The 21,719-nt window shown below is 34.4% G+C and overlaps 1 protein-coding gene across 1 annotated transcript; it reads right to left on the reverse strand.

Annotated features, from left to right (window-relative positions):
• Positions 1-4,127: 4,127 nt before the first annotated feature.
• On the reverse strand, positions 4,128-21,427 carry LOC100367192 (kelch-like protein 24). The gene is made up of 7 exons (XM_002730939.4): positions 20,485-21,427; positions 18,312-18,458; positions 17,600-17,731; positions 10,966-11,142; positions 10,126-10,272; positions 9,154-9,319; positions 4,128-8,887 (listed from the first exon to the last, which is right to left on the reverse strand). The coding sequence occupies exons 1-7, from the start codon at positions 21,371-21,373 to the stop codon at positions 8,731-8,733; spliced, it is 1,815 nt and encodes a 604-aa protein (XP_002730985.1). The 5' UTR covers positions 21,374-21,427; the 3' UTR covers positions 4,128-8,730.
• Positions 21,428-21,719: the final 292 nt, after the last annotated feature.

Below are 21,719 nucleotides of genomic sequence, written 5' to 3' on the forward strand. Positions count from 1 at the left end.
ACATATGTAACATATGTAAATTATTTTTTCGATCAGTAACGTTGCGTGCATGGTTCTGTTCAATCTAATCAATCACGTCATATTATTAAATGAGTTCTTAAATAAATTGCGTGACGTTATTAAATAGTTACCAAATGAAATTACGTACGGACCGATCGCATCGAATTACGTCGCTATTGGTCATCGTCATTAAATAGCATGATTAAATTATGTCAGATTTGAATAAAAATGCATATTGTCACGTTACTGATTAAAACGTGTCCAATGGAACTATGAAGTTAACTTTACTGACACATGATTGAATTTGCAATTCCATCCCGACCTCATTTAATTGTTGTGAGTACGTAATGATTTATTTACGTACTCGTATAATAACGACATGCATAATTCTACTGCAAACTGCAAATAGCGTGATGTACTCGTTCAATAACGTGATATACTTAATTTCACTACTATAATCCAACACGAGGATGTAATTCAATTGTAACCCCTCGAAGACAATAGAAATACTTTCCCGGTTCCAATACGTATACTGGTATTTGGTGCTTATTAGAAGTACTTGCACTTTGAATATATTCGCATGTATAGTTACACAGTTTAATCACGCACTTTATTTATAGATTACAATTTCATACAGACAACCAAAGACACTTAAGGATAAGATGCAGTTTTTTCTCATTTTTGACCGTTTTTGCTTTGTGTGGCTTTCCTGTACGATGGGTTTCATATCTATATTTTGTTAAATATAATTTAAAAATAATCATTAAAACCAACTTTAAAACACAGTTAAACTATTATTATGAAGCGCTGTTTACGTTTTGTTTATGTTTGAGGGATGATTTACATATTCACGCCACTTAGCGGTTCCTGATTGACAGATGATATGTAAATTAAATAAGAGTCAAAAGTTTCATAACAGTACTATTTCCGGTGGTAGGGGTCGCGTGTTGTGATTTTGTGCACAGTTTACCGCGGTTTTGCAACACTAGTTGTAATATAAATAACCCAATAAATTTTCCGATTTGGAGTAGTGTCTTCGTTATTATGGATGAGAATGTAAATGCGTTGTACCCTGGCTTCGAGGTCACTTTCGCACAACATATAATTTATGCAAGTACCGCCCCCTGTTTGTTCATGCATTGATTACGTCAATATAACGGGTACATTTAGAGTGCCGCTGAATGATACTTCTCGGAACGCACTTTCAAGTGCGACTATTCTCATATTATCCGTACATTTATCTAATTTGTCAGTTATCCTTCATAATGTCATAGTTATCATGCGAGCTGGTAAATATTGTAACAGCGACTGTGAAAGTGACCGCAATTTGGCATGTTCCCACAACGACGTGCCGATTATGCAAACCGGCCATTATCTCGGTTTCTTTTGAAGCACTTTTTTGAAACTTCAATTTGAAATAGCGTCTGAACCGCATGTGGGATAGTTCTAAAATTTCACACAGTGTTGTTAGTACTTTGAACATCAAAACGGTGTTGGTTCGTTCAGACACATATTAAACGAAACCAAGATGAAGTTAGGCATACTACTGGGTTTAAACATTGATTATATCCGCAAATGTGTATGAAAATAATTTTTTATGAAGAATTCGCAATGAAATTCGTACGGGAAGTTAGTTAACGAGTTCACAATGAAAGTAAATGATCGATATTGGGCGCATTCTATACACCCATTACAGACACCTCGGTGCGTTTCTGAAATGAAAAAAAAAAGATGGGAGTGATTACCCTGGTCACACTTTGTATGAACTAGTAATGAGCATTAAAACCATTTGTCAGTTAAAGGTAAATGCTATCGCTTTTTGAATGACCCATCGGTTTTATTTGGCATACATTTTGCTTTGCAGGGAGGTCAAAAACAGAGTCGTTAGGCAAACATTATCTAGAATACAGAGGACGTGTTCAAAACAAACAGTGGAGGATTGGCATGTAGGAAAGTACAGCGAAAAGTAACTGCCGACAGAGATGCATTGTACGCCTATATATCAACATGATATCAGGTAAGTTATAATACTATCCAATTTTACTAAGAATAAACTCTTCCTCCTGCTATGTGTTATAATGGTGCAATAATTTAGTTTAAATAACATTTTACTTTATTATTTAGTCCAACAGAGCGACCAGAACAAGCCACCAGCCCGAAAAATAAAAGCGAGTTGTTGGTATTCGACCACAACTGTTGGAAAAAACACGCTTGCAAGACGGTGGAAAGACTGTGTGAAAATCCGGGAATTTCAGGATATACCAATGAATTTGCGAGCAGCTGCAGCCATACGTTTGTACAGTGATAAAGTGGATGAACAGCTTATTGCTGAAAAAAACGGGTCACCGAATAAGATCGTACAAGGTAAATTCTTTTAATTTAAATTCAGCCCATTAGTGGGATCTATACCTTGCAAACTAAATACGTGTAGTTGAAAACAAAAGTCGTCAATTTACTTATTAAACACATTTGATTATCGTACTCGCGGTGATTTGTCAATGAAATTGCAGAACCATATGCGAAATTCTAGTAGCCAATCAGCAAATACATTGTCACCAGGCGTTTGCAAATAAAATCGATAGTATAGTACGATTCTCCCTTATAGAATCAAAACAAAAACTATACACAGTGCGGCGGGCATAGGTGCTAATTTGTTCATTTGTGAAAGATTCATCAAGGCAAAACTAGATATTGTGATAGTGGCCGATACAGTATTATGTGCAGGCCTTGGAGCTATTTTTACTGTGTAAAGATATAACAATATTGATAGTTCACAAATCGCTAAGATTGATTTTTTGTTCATATCTTTACAGCGTACAAGCATCAAGCAACAATTTGATGTGAGCAAGGTCCTACAAAGAGAATCAGATACATCCCAAAAAACTAAAAACGTCAGATTCTGAATCAAGTCAGTCAAGGAAAATGTCGGACAGTATAATGAAAGGCAAAAGTATTGGAAGAACCGCGATAAATCTATACACGTGGAAGTGGTTATTCCTGAAAATGGTTTTTCTATGGAAATTGATCAAAATTAGGTTGACTGTAAATGTCAAGCATGTATTAAAAGTAAACTAGATTTTTCTTGCATAACGAGTTTTGTGTATTTGTACTTGTGGGAGGGCAATATCCAGATATTGTCCCCATGGGCGGGCAATATCTGGATATTGCCCTGAACAAGAGTAAACATGAATGCAGATGGATGCAATAGTTCTCAGAATGCCCTGTAAGAACAAAGAGTTGAGCCATGTAGAATGTTGTAATAAAGATTAACGCGCGTATCATTAACCCAAAGTTTGTGTTATGTCAGAGTGACTGATTGGGTCACAGTTACATGGTTAATTATTGCCGCAACATCTGAATTTTGGGGAGATTTTTGGAGATTTACATTTATTAGTCATTTGTACAATTTCCAAACGCCACACTGTTGAACGTACAAGTTTGCCAGTACTAATGTACGCTTGTTAACAGGTGTTTTGCGATACTTGTGTTATAACCGTGGCTGAACAAGTGCAGTTGAACAAAATGAACAAGCTTGGTGTACCTGGTATTCCCACTTATAAGATCACAAATCTCTGAATAGAAAATAGTTTTGTACAATGCATGAATACATCAAAATTCAAATAACAGATGTACATGAATTCAGCAGAAAGTATTTTGTGTTAGCCTACATGATAGTTTCGATTAGAATCTGACCACCGTACTGGCATACACCATGCTAATCTCAAAGCTTGTTTCCAAATGAGGCTAATTATAATAAACAATGGCATTATGCAAATTGGCTACACCGATGAGTGTGGTACCACTGGAGTTGCACTGTAGCCTCGTTATAACGAACTCTTTAGGGGACATACAATTAGTTTGTTATAGTGAAATGTTAACTATAATGAAGCACATAATACATTGGGTTTGTTGTGAACAGGAGACATGCTACGTGTTCATTATATCAGGAAATTCATTATAAAGGTGTTCATTATTTTAAGGTTACAGTGTAATTGATTTCCTCGAACTCGTTTCATTGGAACACACTTCATGTCATACGCTTTGTCGCGTTTACCTGAATGTTGGTTTAGATTTATACTGTTTACAGAGATTAGAGCATTTAGTACATACTGCAAGAACACGTCATGAATATTCAAAAAAACACTTTATTCGTTATTCTCAGAGCAGTGCATATGCAAGGACTTATCCACAATAATGTATACGGCAAAGAAGAAATATCTACATGATTCTATACTGTTGAATACAAAATTTAGCTAATTAATAATACTTTCCATTACATTGTTCACTGAATCATGCACAATGATTGAATACATTTTCAACCAAAATTTCATGTTATGAAATGGTTAGTGCCAGGTCTTGTGTGACTTGTACAATGCTTGAGACAAAAAAAAACTCCCACTGAGCAAGCTTCAAGTTCAAACTTTCCAATTCACAGAACTGATATAATTCAAACTTTGAAATGGTAATACAGTAAGTGTCCTTAACATAGCGAGAAACCAACAAATTATAACATTTCGGTGAAATAGACAACTTCTATATAGTTCCTTGTCATTTCTTCAGTAAGAATTTTAAAATGCATCAAACCAGGGTAGCAACAAAATTCACACAAACAAAATTTTCTAAATCCAGATTGTAGAAATTAGCTTTTAATCCTGATAAAAAAAGAAATGTGCAGCAAGAATTGTTTCCATAGAAACAAATATTTAGTATTCCTCAATATACTAAAAAAAAACCAAGTAATTGTGATAAAATTGAAAGTACCTCTAATTATTTTTAGAGAAATTGGAATGGATTATCTACAAATTTCCTAATGTTTTTCCACTACCTTCACTAAATCCTTTGAGATCACCAAAATCCACTTTTCACAAAATAAAGCTGCACAATGGTTTTGTTGTAAGGAATGAGAAATTATAGTGATTTTGTCCAAAATTACCAGAAAAAAAAGATAGAAAAATAAATAAAAATATGTAAAATGTTGCAAGAACATTCTGGCAGGAAAAATGTTATAGAAGTACTTTTGACTCTTTCACAGCTACATTGGTTTGCGAGATAAAAAGAAAATATCCTAATACTTTTGGGAGATATCTGTGCTGTCTTTTCCTCAGGCAGCACAATGCATAAACATAATATTCAAAATCTATAACATCACACAAAACCAAACCTAAGTTGGATGCAAGACTGCAATTACCTGTACAAAAAAAAATATATCCGAATACAAACATGTCTGCCACAATCTGTATAGAAAAAAAATTGTTAATATTGGTGCACGACTTGTTACAAGACACTTCAAAATAAATGAAATTACTGTACATTTGCTGTCAGTCACAGCCAGATTAATAAAGTAACAAGAAAATAATGTTTATAATGCATTACACAAAAGTGTGTAGTTTTCAAGTTCAAGTTTTGGAGAAATATACTTATTTCTACATTAAACTTCAACCCTTTTGAGTGACATTGTCAACTTTTGTTGTCAACAATCTATAAAATGATTTTGTAATACTGTAAAATGACAAATTTTCACTGGGTTTAAATTTCGCTGATTTAGCATTTCAGGCATATTCAGTGGGTTTTAAATTCACGGTTTTACCATTTAGATAATGTGTTCTATGCTAAATTTTACATATTCACTGGTTTTTAATTTAGCACATTTCCCAGTCAGCGAAATAAGCAAAATTAAAACTCAATGATTAATTAATCCTTTTACAGTAATCTGCATCTTTTCATTCAAAACGTTGCTAAACATTGACAAAACGTCTGTATGGTCCAAAATGAAAATGAGGAAACATTTTTACTGCCATTCAAAAGATTAAGTAATGGTAAATTCTGTCCATATGCTTCATAATTAATGAACAAGTTAAAAAAATACAATAATTGACAATCCAGCTTTGTGGAACATTTACCAGAATTCTTTGAATTCCGGTCATTTTTTGTAATTTTCCACAGAATAAACTCACATAATGTTTTCCATAATACTAGCCATCAAGTCAATTTGGTCCAAATTTTACAAAGAACTTACAGAGACAAAATATTACACTAAAATATTGTGAGAAAAAAATACGTCATTCAAAGGTTTAAGAACTTGAGTATGGAAAAAATATATTATATATCTAGATATACTTTATACTGACAAATTTAAAAACGTGATATCCAATAGATAGATTATTGCTCAAATTTTAGCAGTAGATATTGTTTCAAAAAAAAGTTTTGGTCATATAAAATTGATCATATACATGATCGTTGACTGTGTAAAACATTGTGTGTGACCTGTAGTATTCAACACCAATTTTCATTATTGGCAAAGTGCTTCAAAAGGATTTGATGAAAAAATGTTTAATATTGTCCAAAGACGTACATTTTTGGTCTTAAGGATATATTAAATTCAAGACCTAAAGCAGTTCATATTACCTAGACTAAGAATAAAGTAATATTTAAAATATGTGATTATAATATCACATCTGAATGAGTCGTCTGTTTGTGTACTCTGTAATACTAATAATGAAGGAAGTACTTGCTTCTGTACTTTTTTTTTTCAATTGTGGCTTAGAAAGAGTCAGTTCAATATATTTGTTTATGAGCATAGAAACTATGAGGTTATTGTCACAGAGTGTTGAAAATAATGCCTAACAGTTCAGTGCTTGTGACTTATTATGATAATGGCCGCATCTGTCATTTACATAAGTGGATGTGCTACTAATATAGTAAATATGGTACTATGCGTGTTATATACCTGAATATATTTGCTCGTTTGACTTGTAAGTCTTGACATAAACGTACACTCTATGTGACAGATACATTATAAATCACACAAAAGTTAATTTTCTGCATTTTTCACATATTGGCTGGCTTCAACCCCAACGTCTGACCTTTATTCATTCCGTTTTTATGTTCTATTTTATACATAACGCATGATCTTGCCATGAACAGAAATTGGTCTATTTAGCACAGCAAATATTGAGGTATATTACTGAAAATTATTACTGTTAAAAGGGACTCAGCTGCAAGATAATCCTTGTCCATAGTTTTATGTTTTCCACTTTGTGTATTTTGATTTATTATCATAATTGTGACATAAAATCACTGCTGTAATATTTATACAAAACCAACATAGGAAGAACAATGTTCCAAGTGTGCTTTGAAACAATGGCAACAGATGTTTTCAGTTTCTATATCGAGTTAAAAGAAAGGCACATGTTGAAGAAAAGACGAGAGGTGGGGGTGGGTGCTCCTACGGAAATGCTTCTTATAAAATTTTGATTAGCCGCATTAGAAATGTCAGTCAGAAAATTTGATGTGTCTTGTAGATTTGAAGACACTCTGATATTTTGAAAACTCAATGTAATGTTCGGCTGTTTTGCAAACAACTTCTGCCCCGATATCTTACATCGCAATGATTTATTTGGTGTGTGACACATACATGTATTATGAAGCTATTACGAGAATACCGCAAAACATGCACTTCGGCAGTTTGGCCAACATATCAACCAAGGCATAGCGGAAGTCAATATGACCCTGTACATTGCCCGAGTGGTATTATCATAATAACCCAAAATTTGTTTCTGCATGTAATCATAATTTAGTGGAATATAAAAAACCTCAAAATACCAGCAAAACATGCTGCATCTGATGTAAACAAACGAAAGGGTTCAAATGTGATAGAAATATGAATCATATTTTTCAAATACGGAAGACATTCAAACATGTTCCTAACAGGCATCGAACGTTGTCAGACAAATTAATTCTATTGCTATAGCTGCCAGATGTATGATACTTCATACGTCAAAAACTACAAACAAAATATATCCGATAATACAAATTTAAGTATAGAACTTAATGTGGTACTGTGACTGCCATATCAAAACAGCAAGATTGTCTGCTATGTTGCTAACTGGCTCGGTCAAACCATTTTATAAGGGTGTGTCATTTGCCTGCATGTATGCATTTACCAGCATTGAGTCATGTACTAGACTCAAATTAGCGACTGTATTTCAGACTGTACTGGTATCACTACATACATTTTGTTTGGGTAACTTTGCCATTCATCATATAGCAATTTATACAAAATGAAATAAATTAAAAGGTAATCACACCCATGATTATCTATTAAGTCCTTTACCATTAGTTTGACATCTCCTGTTGAAGTTGGTTTGACTTAATCTGTTCTAGTAATGTACGGGTCTCGAAATGTGCAAGGCAAACCAGTCAGCACATTAGCTGGCAAGGTTGCTGTGTTTGAAACAAAATGGCAGGTACAGTAAGTCTGTGATCTAAATACTCCTGTTAATACCAGTAAATACTATGTGAATTTGAACATCTTTTTCAGCTTGTATGTATAAATGCATCATATGTTAATACATTAAAACCTGTCTAAAAGGTACACTGTTATCATCAGACACAATGCTGTATGTGGTGTACATATTTAGCCAGCCTGTAAATTGCTCACTTGCATTCTAACAGCATTGGTTGCCATGCAAACATTCCTACATGTTGGGTGGGACATGTAGCGTTACAGTACCTCTTTAGCTTTAGTTTTTAGGCGCATACAGGTATTTTATACAACCAAGTCTATAGTTGTGTCTGGTTTAAATAGGTGTAAGGTTTTACAGAGAGTTCAATTCAGACATGTATTACTAAAATCTTGGGTACTCTTGGGATAGGTTGAATGGTGACAGACAAAACCTTTTGGAAATCTAGTGGCTTGTGTTGCTTGACATTCTGTGATGTTGTCAGGTGTTAGACAATACATGAAGTCACCTTTGCGTCTTTGTTTGGTAGATCTTTCCTGGTTTGCATAGCTACACAACTCAGCCAGCTCCGACTGCTTGGCATCTCGCCGACTATTTCCCAACAGTCTTTGCTTTCATCGTAACATTCTATGGTGTCGTGATGTCTGAAATAATAATTATTTATTATAATAAGTCAAAACAAGTCAGGACTCCTATCAATTTACATGATTGGTGTTCAGTTTATCAGGATCTTCCACACAAGCAAGTCTATATAGACACCTTGAACTGTTTTAGACAGGTTTCAAATCAACAGTTTTGACAGCTTTCACTGTAAATAAATTGAATGTATTTAGGTCGTATTAGGCAGTGTCACAGACTTTTTTTCAGAGACTTATTAATAAAGATTTCATCATTAATCATTATAAATTACCTGTCCCATCCTTCTTCGCCTCCTAGCACATATATTTTACCATCAATTACGGCGACACCAGGTCTGTATCGTCTCTCATGCATCGGTGCTTTTATCTCCCACTCATTCTTTTTAGGGTCGTACCTTTCTACTTTGTTGGTATTCTCGGTTGAAGCATGCCAGCCTCCTATATATCGAAAATATTTATTTGAAAAGAAAACAGAATTGGCAATTTTTGATGATGTCATTTTAAAATGTTACACAGTTGATGTTGTTACTAAAAATGATGTCATTAGTGAACAAGATGCACTGATGAACAAAGTATTTTTCTGAGCTTCAAGTTCACATATTTGTTGATAATAATAGACTGCATAACTAATTCTTTGTTTGATGTCAGTGTACCTAGAATTTGTAGAATCAGACCGACGAGGGACCAAATGAGGTCATCCAGCATCAACAGCAATTTACAAATAAAGTCATTTGTAATTCCTGTTTTATGTGATTACAAGATGGAAATGTATCAATCTGTATTTCTCAACAGTTACTCCTGAAATGTATGTACATCTAATTCATTAGGGATGTATATCTGTGATACAACGACACCCAAAGCTGGCAGGCGTGACTAGCGTAAGACCACTAAAATATTTTTTTTTGCAAAAATAAGTTATGATGTAGCTAAAATGTTGAATTATGGACCAAATGGACTTCAAATAGTCAAATACAGGAGTCAAGGAGTCAAATCCACTGAAAAGAAAGCTACCCTCTACAGAAATTGCTTTGGACTGAGTAACTGGACTGAATCAGAGATTACCCGGTACTACTCATAACCTCACATAGGTGCACTGTACAACTCTGACAGACCAATAATAAGAAACAAGAATATGGCATCACACAATGGCCATATTTTGACAATAAAACAACATATAATAAAGCACATATAGTACACAGAAATTGAGTTCCATTATAGATGTAATGGTCATAAAGACTGCTTACCAATTATGTAAATATGATCATTAAGTACGCATGCCGCTGATCCCGATCTAGGTATGAGCATTGCTGATAATTCTTTCCAACGATCTGTTTTAGGATTGTAACACTGAACTAGATCGATACCATCACCGTCCTCTAACACCGCACCACCTACAGCAGAAAGAGAGAAAAGCAGTGAAAATTACTAGTCACCAACACTTGAATTATGACATAACCTTGCCAATTGGTAAATTTATTTATTTCTACGAAAAAAAAAGAAGAGAACTACATGTCACCGGATATCATTGACTTGCTTATGTCAAAAAAAAATACAATTATTTGCAAGTAAAAGTCTGAAATGGTTGAAAAAGATTTAGGTAGATCGCCCTCTAGTGGGGACATTTGAGTGTCACTTTTTTTTCCTGAGACTGAGATGTTGCAAGAGAGCGCTGGTGCTCCTATTTTAACTTTTTTTCATCCTGGAGTTCACACACAACACAATAACAGACTGTAGTTATTTGACACAGCATTGGTACCAGAAGCACAGATGTCTTGCAAAGTGAAAAGGGCCACCACGATTGGATCTTGACATGAAAATGAATTAACCTTACTGAAAATGAGATCTCTACTATTAGCTGTAATTTATATATCCAAAACATTATTCTCTGTTGACTGTTTTTAGTAGCGTAATGAAAGCCAATAAAGCCGTACTTTGCATTGCAATAGAACTACAGGAATGAAACGTGTAAGAAGCTCTGTGATTGGTCATGTAATTCCGTTTCTATGGGAGTTGCTCTGATCCAATTTTGATAAGACTGAACCAACCTAGACAAATACCGAAGGTAAAGCAAGATTCTCACATACCTGTTACGTAGAGTAGCCCTTCATGAGCCACCACCGCTGGGCTAGTAACTGCTATTTTCATAGGTGACACAAACATCCATATATTAGTCCATGTGTCGTATTTTTCCACCGATTCTAGTCTAGCGGACCCTTCCCAGCCACCCACTGCAAATATGGAACCATCCACAATAGCTAAACCTAAGAAAAACAATTAACGAACAATTAAGAATTACTTCATTATTGGCAGATTGCAATGTGTTCACAAATGTATACTGTAAACATTTCAAGAGATACAGTCAATGTCTGAATTAATACTACCGGTACCTACAAACAAAGACTTTTACTAGTGAGTCAACAAATTTAACCAAAACCCCTTTAAAAAACAAAAGTCATTTTGCTCAGCAAGTATTTTATTTTTTGCAAACAAACAAGGTATTTTACATTGTACATGTAGCCATGAGACCCACATTGATCACAGTACTGCACAGCAGCACCACAACCGCCACCCTTCAAAAGTTCCTTTCAAAATTATTAGTTTAATACTATATTTCTTTCTGTAGAATTGAAGCAAAACATTCCTAGAATGGAAGCAACACACTCCACTTAAACCACACATCAGAAATACGTTCCATATGTACAAACCGCATCCCTTTATTACATATACGTACTTTTTTTCCACGGTAGTAATCTCAAGAATTTTGATACATTCAGGATGTTGGTTTAAAGTAAACATACTGATACTTGCAATGTGGGGAATTGATTAACAGGAAACAAACAAAATAAATAAATACATTCTCCCCCCTAGAAGTAAAACCATGATTCTTGTACATATTTCAAAAATCAATATCACAATAACAGTTTCTTCAAACGACGACAAACTCTCAATTTCACTTTTCACTTAATATCAGCCCCAACCCAAATTGGTCCACCTCCTCGTCAGTGCTACAACGTTCAAGTCACGAATAATCTTCTGGTGATCATCAAAGATTGATTTATTGAGCATTGCAGGAAAGGTCTAGAGATCAGGATCTAGGTTTTTAATAAAACATGCTATGTAGCCGCTGACATCCATGAAAAAGCCATGCCTGAATAATCGCACATTCTAAACATAACACAAATGATGTAACCAACAGCTTCTTTTGAGATATGGTTACAATCTAGTGTAAATGACCTGGCACGATGAGTGCTACTGTTAACACTCAGACTGGCATGAGAGCCATAGGCTGTTGATTATCGAATACAGTTAAAATTTGTGTGTCTGGCAATGCGTTAACAAGATCTAAGACGACATGTATTTGCCACCTCATTAAAGTATGGCGGTGTTAAGGTAGAGATGCAGTTTATTTGGCTTGCTTTTTAATTGAGTAATTAGACAATGAAGATGGTATTATATATCCAACATGTTATATATTTTCTGAAAGCTTATTATACAAACTTTGTAAAACTTGTCTTTATTTTAAATATCCAGAATGCGTTTTTGATTTTGGGTCAAAAATATGCTTTTTTGGACAAAAGTGGTTTAAAAAAATTAGCTTAAAAACTTCAAGTCCATTTGTGGGTAAAATTACATCACTGGATACCTTGGTATACTACTAATTCAAATGCGTCCACTCATCTCTCTAACGACTTTCAAAGTCGCACAGCATGATCTCAAAGTTCACTCTTTTCTATTTTTGCATAATTTATATATCCATGTTAATTGCGGACTTGTTATTTTTGTTCCACTCGCCGTAATAAACTGTCCGAACGCATTTTGAAGGGGGAACACCTTGTCAATAATGTGTGAAAATTTCGAGGCAAATAGCCAAAGCGTCTATCAGCTATTTCAATTTAAAACCCAAGAATTCACCAAAAATAGAAGACGAGAAAAAGGCTAATTTGCATATTTGCGCGTTAAACCGGGATTTACTGCTTTGTCATACTTTGTCATACTTTCTGGACTATTGAAATTGAAAGTTAACGTATAGACATCGACATTTTATGTAAAATCGTTGGACCAGAACAACTGCTCTTGAATATATAAATCAGAAACACGTCATTCATACCAGTGTTTTGATGGGGTCGGTAAAAACACGTGGCAATGCCCAGTAAATATGACGTCATCTCATGAATTATTAAACAGGGGGCGGTCCTAGGAAGGTGACCTTTTATCACGATCTAAACATCATGGCTTCTCTTCGATGTATTTTCAATAAAAAATCTACGAGTATTTCAGAGCCTATGGTTTACCGTGAAGAGTACAAAGTGGGATATTAAATTATTTATCCTTGATGATTTTTATGTAGTATTGAGAACCAACTCCAGGAAGCGAACGCACAATAATGAATAATCGCGTAATCCTAGAATCGAAACGCGAGGCACAAAAGTTTTGTTCATTGTTTCCAATCCCATTTTTCCCACTGCAACATATTTGTTAAAAGAAATATTTGAATTATGTTCGTTTTTTAAGGAGGCATTTTTTTATTTTTCCGATTTTGGCATCGCCTTATTCAGGGATTTTCTAAGACAGTCGCAGACAATCAGCGCACGGATGTACGTACAAAACATGCTGTTGTACTACCGGCGACGGTCGCCTGCAAGAAGAGAGCTCCAGCTCCTAACGTAAAAGTTTTAAAATTTCGACCGGTTTTAAATAATTAGTGTTGGAAATCTGACATGTTTTAAGAGTGCAAAATTAAGGTGCATTTTCGAGCGGTCGAATTTTTCTGAATAGAAATCGGCAAATGAAAAAAATAGGAGTGCTAAACAGTGTGCTTCGGTAGTTTAAAAAAATGGAATGTCCGTCAAATTTACGTAAACTTCCTCATTTTTCACGGAAAAAGCAAAGGTCGTGGCCGTGTTGTAGGCTAAAAAACTCAAAAATCAAAACAAAATCATCAATCAGTAAGTATTATGACAAGGAAAGCAAAACATCAGACGCGGAGAAGCAGTCAGCGCGTCAAAAGAGTTGTTACCGTAATGTATCAAGTTACCTCTCTCTGTGATTTATTTTTCATTGAAATTATTTGGTTGTTTTCAATTAATTTTAGCGTACCTTTGCAATTTATTTTAGCATTGTCAGTTGTTTGCTTTATTGAATTAAACGGAGTTCGTCCGGTTGCAAACAAAACTGTCTCGCACCACCGAGCAAAACTTGCGAATGATCGAAGTACAGGTACCCATTGGACAAAAGATACACAAAAGTTTGTATCTCCCCGACCCAGTGCAATATATCCGGTTAGAATCAAAGCTCACGTGTCCCTTATTTGAGGGACCAGATTCTGCTGTAAATTCGGGATGGGATTTAGAAAAAAAATAAAATGGGACTTTTAAGGTCACCTTAAAAGTCCCATTTTATTTTTTTTCTGGTGTATTTTGGCGTCATTTCAATCATTCCTAATGCCTAAAATAGAGTCTAAGTTTTACCGTAGTAATTGACGCCTATTCAAGAGTATGATGTTTATTGTAACTAGCGTGAATGGGTAAGCTTCGTTTCGACTATGAGCAGTTATCACTGTAAACAATGTTAAATTATTCTTCACATGCTCAGTTTATTTTTTGAGAACAATTATTTAAAAATAAAATCTCTCAGTCAATCAGAAACTCGGATTCATGCCTTCAGGGAAAGTCATGTTTGGACGCTCACATCGATTTGTTTTTCGTTCGGTGGGCTGATGCCTTCAGTGTAGCTTTTGCATCTTCCGACATAGAAATCATCTGAATCTTCTTTCTACCTCTCTTTCTTTTCACACCACGCATAATGTAATGATAAAAATTAAGAAAAAACGCTGAGGAAATATAATGTTTGGTTTGCTAGCGAGCGAGAACTGATTTGAGAATAATTGCACATGTGCGTGAATTGAATGAACTATGACCCGTACAATCTCGATTTGCATATTGTCAATCAAGGTCTTGTTATTTGGTTACTCATGCAAATTAGGCAATTGGACATAAACATTGCCACGTGTGAGTGTTTTTTTATTTTTAACCAGAAAATAAACAGCAATTTTAACGGTGTTCCAATAAGAATTCATTGGTCAAATTTTCACAGAATGTTCTTTAGATAAAAATCTATATAAAAAACGAAAAAAATTATTTTTGATTGAAATTCACAAATAAAGTGCATCTCTACCTTAATTAGCCCTGCAGATGTATTAATTAGAAAGGGAAGCCATGCATTTGATCCTGGTACGCACGCTAAGTATCAAGGTCAGCACTATAGATTGAACCAAGGGTATATACCGAAATATACATGTATACAAGAGAAAGTGACTATGGCTTAATATGAATGGGTGTCCAGTACATCCTGAAGTCAAACCCTTCAAACTTGTGTATCTGGTTTTGAATAAACCATATGACAATGTCACCTTGGCGGTATCTGAAGATGTTTCAAGGTGGTGATTTCCAGAGAGCTCAGCTTGCCACCAAATAATGATACAAAAACAACAAACGATTTATATGTGTACGTGCAAAGCGACTGTGATTCATTTTACAATCTTATGTACCGTCAGTTAAACAAGCAGCCTGTCAGCTGAGATAGCTCCGCTGTTAGCAATGCACATGGCAATTAAAGAGCAGAAGATATCATTAGAAAATGAACAAATCTGAGAGAGGTCCACATGTAGTACCTATATATGTATTATCAAAGCAATTGGAAAATATCACTTTTTACCAAAAATATTCACCAAAATTAGAGAATTGAAGATATCATCATGAAATGAACAAATCTGAGAGAGGTCTACCAAAGGTACATATACACCAAGTATGAAAGCATTCAGGCTTGTAGTTTTCAAGAAGAAGTCGAAAAAGTAAAACATTGACACAGACGACGACGACGGAGACGGACAATCACTCATATGATAAGCACCGCTCGACAAAGTCGACAGCGGAGCTAAAAAGCTCTCATCAAATTACGCTCAGAATACCAATCCTATGCCTTTCCCATTAGGTCAACTGTATGTCAAGTACATGAATCTAGATATGTACAAGTTTCAAGCACATAACAGTGATTTACATTTTTAGTGTAGCTTGCAAATAAACAAAACACGATGGTGTTGAAATTGTCAATATGTGCAATGTGTGACAGTGTCAGGTTTAGTGAGGATGTTCGTTTGGTCAAAATTTACTTTTTCTACTTTTCCAAATATACATTCAGTTCTCTTTATTGTGTACAATTAGCGATATACAATCTCACATTATAAAATTAGAAACCTAATTTATACATTTGCATACCATTTGCATAATTAATGATGTTATCCATCATTACACAATACCTTGTGGAATACCCCACACATCTGTCTGTACATTTAACTTTTTTCAGAACATTAATCTATCGATTCCATTGTTTTTAATTGCTATCAAAACAGACCAAGCGTAATGAATGACATAAACAGATTGGTTATGTAAATATGTAAATCAGCATTTTCTGACCTTTCTGATCGTCAAAAGTCAGAAATTTTTTCACATGTTTCTTATACATATATAGCTAATATGGAGTGTTTCAGATATTGGATATTGTTTTTAGATGGAAAGTAATTTGCTTCAATGACAAAAATTAGTAATTTATTTAACAAATTTGAAATCGATACTATCGATGTATGATTATTATTGAAAAAGACAAAAAAAATATTCGGAGAAAATACTGAATTGTTGATTTCAATAAACGACACTCAGTTAATATTCTTTTATGTGAATAATCCAAAATTAACTTTTTTGGAACAAAACAAATAAAAACATAGTTTTATGCAAATATAAATATAATGTAAAAGGTAAAATGTGATTTTCAAAAAGAAACATACTTTAGTATGTTCGTTTATTCTGAGTCTTTGGCGAAGAGCAAATAAAAACAAATATGGTACTACAAAAGTTTAAAAAATCTAATATCTTAGGGTGATGAATTGGATATTTTATTTATTATATTTATATTTTATTTTGGTAACATACTGTGGAATACTTTATTTTCGCTTGAATTAATTTTCGCTGAAAAGGCTTTTTGAGCGTTTTGTATGGAATTTATTTTCACTGATTTTTGATGAGTTTAATTTAAATATAGGAAAAAAAGTATATTCGCTGGATCATCCTTCAGCAAAAATAAAGTATTCTACAGTAATCACTAATTTGTGGAGTCAATTCAAACCGTGTCCTTTTCATAGTCTGTGAAAATTTGCCACTACACATAGGTAATACAAAGTTCTGTGCATGGAGAAGTTGATGTTGAGAAAAATTGAATGGACAACTATAATTTAGTGTGACGTTTTTGGGACTACTTTATTGCATGCGTCAGAATACATACTTTTGTAATGGTGTTATATGTCAACTGATCATCCAAGTGTATTGATATGAAAAAAGGTCGTGCCGTTGGTGTAACCGAAAATGGTGGAATAAACAAGAAGTTAAACTTGAAGCTCTCTGATTTCTTTGATGTTTTGTGTGTCCCTGAGTCAACACATCACATATACAAATAATTGTATATCACACATAAATTTTACCTGACACCTAAAACTACCAGAAATATTCAAATTAATATAATTCTTTATAATAATTCAAGAAATATTGTTCAGAAACACCAACATACTAAGACATTGGCAAATTTTGTGATAGTCAGCCATGATATCAAAAGTACAATCTAAACTGTTACATTGAACTGGCATATTTGGGACAAACAGAGTTAACCTACCCAGTTCTGATCTTGGAACATTCATTGGTGCCATTTCTAACCAATGGTCAAACGATGGGTCATATCTCCAGACATCCTTACTGGCAGAACCATCAGGGAATTCACCACCAGACATGTACATGAAATTATTTCCTATAAGCAAAAAAATAAATAAATAAGAACTTTGAATAAGCACTACTGAATAGAGTGAGAATCCACAGTGAGGCGTGAAAACATTAGGTGCTTATGTTTTTATTGTGGTTTGAAAATAATAATGTGGATAATATTTCAATAATAATTTTAATAACTTAGGCTATGATGTTATGGTAATCTACCTGACAGGCCAGTACCATTTTCCCACATTTTTGTGCACTTTTCTATAATTTTTGTTCATTTTGAAACAATATACAAAAAGTACCAGTAATCCATAAAATTAATGGATGTATATTTTTTCTTTATAATTAATGTAATTGTGAAATAATTCATAAAAAAGTAACTTATATTAAAAGCCATTCAAAAGTTGCACCCCCCACCAAAAAACATGCATGTACAGACATCTAGCAAATTGCATTGTGCTTAAGCAATTGTGTAATTTGATAATAATAAACAAAATGGCGATTTTCACTGAATCATTCCTTTTGCGAAAATAGTAAAAATTATTTCCAAGCGAAAATTAAGCATTTTACAGTATATGAATGTACACATAATAAGTTGTCAAATATAAGCTGTTTACCAGAGACAACAAGTCCATGTTTACTGACTGCAAATGGTAAGCAGGCCAAGGTTTTCCACTGGTCTTTCTGCGGATCATAACTTTCAACACTCCTCAACACTACTTTGTCATCTTCACCGCCAACAGCCACTATCACTTCTATTGTTCCTGAATAAAAAAAAATAAAAAAACCCTCATGAAATACATAAAGCCCAGGTCAGGGTTCTCCACGATTTGACAACTAAACATGATTTGACACGACATTTGGCAGGGCATCTGTCAATGAGTGTGGTTATTGATATTGTAACATGGTTGTGGATCTTTGGCATGATGTTGAAATACTGAAAATCAAGAAATCTATTGTCTAATTACATAAGCATATTACATATTTATTATTATCTCGTAATACAGTCATCACTGTAAATACAGTTGATATAATTTTTATAAATTAAATTTCTCATTTACAATAGTTATAATTGTTATTATTGTTTCAGCCTTGGACTTTTAATGTGCTCATGCAAGTGGTTGCCTTTGTTTTCACTGATGATGTTGCTTGGTTTTAACGAATGGTTTTACTGATACCACTTTTATATATTTGACTCCACAGTGACAGTGAAAATACAGGTAATACACTTTTCTTGACAATGTGTTAATTTGTAATTGTGTAAAAACTTTGCAACTACTTTTTGTCTGGTGGTGTCATCACCTGCTACAATAACAATGTTGGAATTTTCACAGTTATACCTTAAAACAATGAACCAGATACAGTACCCATCATTTCCTGTGGCATGTGTGAAGTCATACTTAGCATGTCATCGAGGAACACAATGCGTGATGGTCTGTATTGTCATAGAGATAGCTCCATGGTATTGTATTGTTAACAATTTTTGTCTGGGACCAGTATGCACAGGAAATATAACAGGGTGCTGACGATTTAAACAAGGTGCTAATTTCAGATAATAGGGCGATGCATCCTGTTATAACCCCTTGTAGAAAACACCATAGATTTTCAGAGACTTTACTTGACTGGAACATCACTATCAAACATAGCATCTATGAACTATCCAAGGTCTCAAAGATCCCTTCAATAAATGCATAGCAATACAATGTAGATGGTTGTTTATTATAACCTATAAAGCAGAAGAAAGTTAAAATCCTATCTACGCCCACACCTTAGTTTCATGCTCAAATGCAAAAAAATTAACAGATACTATAGTGTGAATATTCACTAGAAATGAAACAGCACTTAACAAGCATTGAAGACAAATTTTTATCAAGAAAAATAAACAGCGATGAGCCTCTCAGTACCATCATTCTAAAACAGAAGCAGATTAGTTATTTCGTTCACAATGTAATTTTACTAATAATGACTATTCAAGCCAAAACTTCTAAATATGGGTCTTGTCACTGTAATTTATGTATTTATGTATGGTATGTTTGAAAAGAAGTTGGGCTAGAGTGCAACCATGTCAGTCAGTGGAAAAATGTAGTTCAAATAATTTTTCTGGTTTTACAATTTATTGTTTTGTACACATAAATAACAAGAATTCAGCATAAACAAAATTTGCATATGAAATCAGATTGCTGATTGCAGGAGTAATATACAAGGTGTTTAGCAGTATCTGTAGTACTTGCATGATCAGGCAGCTCAAAAGATTATTCAGACTGATTATCTGAATTACTTCTGTTTTCTCATTGATTAATCATCACAAGACTTCAAAAGGTTGCACATCCTGGTACCTATTCATGACCCTGATAGGTCACACATCCTGGTACCTATTCATGACCCTGATAGGTCACACATCCTGGTACTTATTCATGACCCTGATAGGTCACTAATCCTGGTACTAATTCATGACCCTGATAGATCACACATCCTGGTACTTTCTAAGGGCACAATTCACTCTGTACATATATGATACATTGTATTATATATTACTGTAAAATACTTTATTTTAGCTGGAATTAATTTTTGCTGAAAAAGCTTTTGGGTTTTTTGTATGGAATTTATTTTCACTGATTGTTGATGAGTTGAATGCGAGACATAGGAAAAAAAGTATATTCGCTGGATTCTATTTTGACTAAGCATTCCCAAAATAGCGAAAATAAATTTCAAGCGAAAATAAAGTATTCTACAGTATGCACATTTAGTCAAGGGATATTGTATGTATGGTACATAGGACAGAAAAGTTACCTGTTGACCTTCGGGGTCTTGTCCTAGGACTGTAAAGCTGACCTCGTCTGTCTTGAAGTAACTGGTAATTTTTCGCCTCATCCACAAGCTTTCTGCAGACTTCAGACTGTCTGACAGCAGACTGCACCTCCACAAAATCATGCAGAAAGTAGGCACTTACTAATGGAAGACGAATATGAGTGAAAACTTCTTCAAAATACTGTCTACGATTCTCAGGATTTGCATTGAACCAGGCCATGATGGCATCGAACACACATTCCTCCTGTTTGATATTCAACTCATCGTTGCTAATGAACTCTACGAGTTTGCTGTGCGAAAGTTTTACAAATTCCTCATGCTTTATCACATCAGTGAAATTTTCCAGCACGTGAACCTTGGATTTCTCTTGAAGTTCGGTACAAGAGTGAGCCTCGGCAAAGCAATGGATGCCGATACTGTTAGAGGCGTCCATGTGTTTCTCCATGAAACGACAGCAAGCATCTCTAACGGGAAGTATCTCTAAGAGATTCGCAGCTGACAACAATGACTGCACGTTTGTTTTTGTGATCCAAATCTCAGATGTATACGCATACTTGATAAGCATCTCAATCATGGATGCCTCCACGCCATTGATTGAAACTTTTTCTTGTTTACTCTCAGCCAACTCTCCAGAAAACATTGCCTTGAAGTAAGGACTGAAGGAAGCCAAGACTACTCTGTGACACAGGAACTCCTGGCCATCCACACAGAGAGTGACATCACAAAACGCATACTCTGTCCTTAAGTTATTCAGGCCCATCAACAAGAGAATGGAATGTGAGCACTCTCGGAATAAAAACTCATCCGAGTCTATAGATGTCTCTAAGCTGCAATCAGAATTTTCACTGTTTCTTCGATTCCTTGTTGCCATGACGATGTGTGCCTCAGAGATGCAGTTGCATTTAGTAAGTAAGTAAGTACAAATTCATCTAAAGGATAAAAAGAAAAAAAAAAATAGTGGACTCTGTTGGTGTAAAATGCTAAACATCAATTACCATTTGCATGGATGAAAACATAAAACATTTGCTGATCATAAAGACATGATTGTTTAATACCATTAGGGGCTGCAAGCCTCATAACAAAATTATATAACCCAAGAAAAACAAACCCATTCCCTTCATTTTTATAAATATTTATAAATTTTGATGGTAGCTTTGGTAAATCCAACAAGCCAGTCAACAAGGGAAATGATGTAATTTAAAATTGTCCAATGTTAT

Source organism: Saccoglossus kowalevskii, chromosome 8, assembly GCF_978046115.1.
Source record: "Saccoglossus kowalevskii chromosome 8, keSacKowa6.1, whole genome shotgun sequence".
NCBI classification, from domain to species: domain Eukaryota; kingdom Metazoa; phylum Hemichordata; class Enteropneusta; family Harrimaniidae; genus Saccoglossus; species Saccoglossus kowalevskii.

Bases quoted from the DNA above. Each gene is read 5' to 3' on its own strand.
- LOC100367192 (XM_002730939.4), bottom strand. From the start codon at position 21,373: ATGGCAACAAGGAATCGAAGAAACAGTGAAAATTCTGATTGCAGCTTA. The intron at 10,273-10,965 runs GTATGTGAGAAT...TTTCTGCTGTAG, and splicing joins AGGGCTACTCTACGTAACAG to GTGGTGCGGTGTTAGAGGAC. The intron at 8,888-9,153 runs GTAATTTATAAT...TTATTATTTCAG, and splicing joins GGCGAAGAAGGATGGGACAG to ACATCACGACACCATAGAAT.